Source organism: Loxodonta africana, chromosome 7, assembly GCF_030014295.1.
Source record: "Loxodonta africana isolate mLoxAfr1 chromosome 7, mLoxAfr1.hap2, whole genome shotgun sequence".
Classification (NCBI taxonomy): Eukaryota; Metazoa; Chordata; class Mammalia; order Proboscidea; family Elephantidae; genus Loxodonta; species Loxodonta africana.
Genome location: NC_087348.1, coordinates 128,240,351 through 128,244,676, shown reverse-complemented (window position 1 = coordinate 128,244,676; position 4,326 = coordinate 128,240,351). Strand labels below are relative to the sequence as shown.

The following is a 4,326-nucleotide window of genomic DNA, read 5'->3' as shown; positions in this document are numbered from 1 at the left end:
AAATACACCAAAAGTCAATTGAAAACAAGGTTCTTAAGTCTTTGTGGTGTTAACACAGACTGGCAGCCAAAGGAACAAAGTGTTGGTCAGCATATTTCTATGTCCCCTAAACACAAATAGCCTCGAAACTTCGGAGGTTATTCCTTTGAGATGTTTTATCACTGACATCACAGTGATGGCACCTCCCTTGGACTAGTTTAGGCTCTGCCCAGAGCCCAGGAGTCCAGACAGCTGGGAGCAGTGCAGGCGTTGGAGCAGAGTTGGAGAGAGGAGAAGCCCACCACAGCCAGGGTACGTCCTGACCCTTTTTGGTTAACGGCAGAATTTTTACGGTTAGCATACATTGTGTGTGTGTGCGTGCGTGCGTGTGTGTGTGTGTGTACAAGTTGCAAAGGAGAAGGGCAGAGGGATGTTTACATTTCTTAATGAAAACGTCTTTTGTACATAGTCTTTCTTAAGATATCAAGGGGATATTACTGATTCCTGTTTTCCTTTTTTTCTCTTCCTGGTGTGCATTTTTATTCCTTCCTATTTCTTTCTTTTTTTCAATTTCGTTTTCATATCCTAGAAGAAAGTCCATATTCTGTTTTCCCAAAGTCCGCACTCACGGAAAGGGAATGTCAAACTTCTGGTACAACCGAGTAGGAGGTTTTTTGGTTTCTATTTCCTCTGTATGGCAATCACTTTAGGTCGTGTGGTAAGAACTTGACTTTGGGGGAAGTTTAAAATGGGAGTAAAACTATCTTTGTGGGTTAACAGCAGAAAATGGAAATTTGCTGATCTGAATTTCTGCCTAACTGGTGCCTTCTTCCTGCAGGGTATAAATGTGTGTGAAAGTGAAGTCCACACCTTGCAGTTAGCATATGTGTTGTCTTGAATTGAAGTCATTAGAAATTGTCTCATTAACTCTTCTGTGTTTTATTCATTGAAAAATATATAATACCACAAATATTTCAAGGTCATCATTGAAGTACAAAGAATAGCAAGAGATAAAACTTAGCCTGTCAACTCAGAGACAATTTAAAATGTTTTGAAGAGTGCATAAAGCATATACAGTTTAAACAATAATTATGAGGCAAAACCTGTGTAACTGCCACCCAGGTCTAGAAACAGATAATTTCCATGACCCCTAGAAGCCCATCCCTGATCACTTTCCCCTTTGGTCCCACCATCTTAGTTGTTAAGTCATCTTGTCCTTTTTTGTCATTTTAGTTTTACCATCTGTGCCTACTTCCCTAAACAATATGATTAAGTTCCCTGTTTTTGACTTTGTATAAATGGAATCATATTCAATTTTTTTTTTGTAAATTCTTCTTTTGCCCAAAAATTATATCTGTGAGATCCACCTGTCTTGCTTTGTGTGGCTATAGGTCATACATTTTCTTTGGTGTATACTATTCCAGTGTATGAATATAAAACCACAACTCATCATCCATTCTAGCTCATGGACCCTTGAGTTGTTTCCAGTTAGGGGCTGTTGTGACAATATTGATATGAACATTCTTGTACATATATTCTCAAGCATATATGCTTGAGTTTCCAGAGTAAAAGCGAAACTGCTGGATAATAGGGAATGAATATCCTCAAGTTTAATTAAAAAAAAAACATGGTTTTCCAAAGTTTTTGAAAATTTATACTAACTTTGTTTAGCGAAGCCAGTTAATTGCAGTAATAGCTCATTCTTATAAAAAAAAAAAATTTTTTTTTTTAATGGAGTGACCACAATTCCAACAACTAGTTCCAATCTGTCAGTTCTAGCTCTGCCTCTAACTTGTTTTGTGTCATTACACAAACAACTTAACCTCTAACAGTCACTGTCTCAGAGAGTGGGAAAAATAAGAATTATAATACCTGCCTGAGTTGTTCTGAAGGTTACAGCATTTTTGTGACTGTCTTGTGAGCTCAGCTGTGGAACAGCTTTCCTTACATTTCTTCACTTTCTGCGTATATTCCTGTGGGACCACTGCCCATGACTCTCTGTATTTAAAAGCTTCATCTAATAAACAGATTTGATGGAATAGATATCTTACCCTCACTGAATTGGATTGTTTTGATCATTTTAAGTAGGGTCTCACATTTTCTGTGTATCTCTATATTTCTTGAGGACTTACCCAAATAGGTGAGTGGGTGTTGGGACGAGGGTTTTATTTTATTAATGAATTCATAAGGAAGATTCTGACTTTAATTCTCATCCCTTGTCTCCAGGCTCCTTGCCTGGGCTCATCACCATCCTGTTTCACTTTGTTCTTGTGTTCATTCTTATACCTTCTTTCTGTCTTCGTCCTTTATCTAGTCATTTTCTTCTATTAACACTCTCTTCTCAAAGCAAATCTCGGTAAATATTGCAGCTGACAATCCACCGATTTCCCTCCTGCTGAGGGCCAAAAGATGGGTAAGAATGAACAGGAAAATGAAACTTAAATTCATCATCTTTGGCCTTATTTTAAACTAAGATTCAATAGCCTACTGATTTGAACCTATGTGTTATACCAACAGTTACATAATATTAAAAATATGATTATTCAACTAGTGTTTATACAATTAAGAATTTGATCAATCGATATTACAGTAAATACAGTAATTACAATGAATAATTGAGTCAAATTAGATGACTACATGATAATACTCAGGCCAAAAGCTTGCTAGCAACCCTCCTCACCCCCTTAACTCTCATCCTTAGCACACAAACAAAATTTCCTCTACCTCTAAATTTTTTCACTCAACAGTAGATCTTCTGCCTTGCATATCTAAAACGTTATATTCAATCTTTAATTCTATTTGATTTGCACAAAGTTACAATGCCAATTATACATGACAACACTGCAAGTCAATTGTATTTTGAAATCATCTGAAAGTATAATTTCCTCTGCGTACTCTCTGTCCATACTGTGAAGATACCCTCCCTGTTCTTTGAGGTGTTTACAATCTAGGCACATCCTAGCCCTGCCTAAAAATAGGGGGCACAAGCCCTTGTTGAAATAAAAGTACACACGAGGTAAGCACTTGCTCTTTGGATTAAGTGACTGCTGTGTGAGGGACTTTTGGTTGACCCCAACAGGCCCTGTGCCCAATGCAGGCCCTGTAAGAGGCCAAGCAGCTGTTGAATGTACTTTGTGCTTTCACCAGGGTTAGACGAAGACCTATCACAGCCCCAAACCCTGAAGGATTATGGCATCCTTCTTCCATTTATAATTGAAAACAAGAATAATATTAACCATAACATTTTGCTTTGAGTGTTCCTGCTTGCTGGTGCTCTAAGTTAGCAAAGCAAGCACACATATATAAACACACAGATACTGGAGGAAGAAAACATAGTATTTTCTATTTTATTAAAAGCATCAAAGCAATCATCAGGGAAATGGAGACATATTGCTTAAGGGGCATTGAGTTTCTGTTAAGGGTGATGAAAAATTTGTTAATGGATAGCGGTGATGGTGGCACAACATGGAGATTATAATTAATGTCGCTGAATTGTACATGTCAAAATGGTTGAAATGGAAAATGTTTTCTTACATATTTTCACAATAAAGAATTTTTTTAACTTAAAAAAAAAATCACAGGAAAAATGAGGACTATGTTGGTTGTTCTGACAACAGGCAGAGAAGCCAGGCTCTCCTTTTTCCACAATGCTTCTATTTCTTTTGAAGAAGAGCTAGCACTATGGAACAGCAATGCTCATTAATCTCCTCACGTTCCCTTTGTTCTTTTCTCTTAGGAGGTGAGGACAAGCTGGAGGCATTTGGCGTGCCCTCAGAAGTCTGCCTCAAGCTCTCACTGAGCCACTCCTGAGAATGGAGCGATCCACACGGGAGCTGTGTCTCAACTTCACTGTTGTCCTAATTACAGTTATCCTTATATGGCTCCTGGTGAGATCCTATCAATACTGAGAAGCCATGCCATGCTCCTGGGATTGACTGTGAGGCTCCAAAGCTACCTGCTGGATGCCCTGAGACCCCCTTGCTGTCCTGGGATGCCTTTCTCTGTACCCCGAGGCACCTCTGACCTGCACTCACAGTGTCTGAGGTGACCCCAATGATAGAATGGTGTGTTCTCTAAAGATGATGCTCTTGAGGGCTGCCAAGTGCTTGCCAGTGAGTGTTAGATTTATCTCCCACCCCTTATTGCAAATGTGTTAGACAAGCCACAAGGTTAAAATTAAACTGGATTCATGATGATATAGGATTGTAACAAACCCCTGATCTTACCACACATCCCTTTAACCCACGCTGTCTGCAACTAAACTCTAAATCAACCTACCAGAAGAAATGTTAGAGGAAGTCTTTGTCAGCCCCTACAGCTATCATGTGAATAAAGTTAAGTCAACCA

The 4,326-nt window shown here is 38.8% G+C and overlaps 1 protein-coding gene across 1 annotated transcript; it reads left to right on the top strand.

Moving 5' to 3' along the window:
* The first annotated feature begins 3,791 nt into the window (after positions 1–3,791).
* SLN (sarcolipin) lies at positions 3,792–3,986 on the top strand. Its single transcript, XM_023554713.2, has one exon. The coding sequence runs from the start codon at positions 3,792–3,794 to the stop codon at positions 3,885–3,887; it is 96 nt and encodes a 31-aa protein (XP_023410481.1). The 3' UTR covers positions 3,888–3,986.
* Positions 3,987–4,326: the final 340 nt, after the last annotated feature.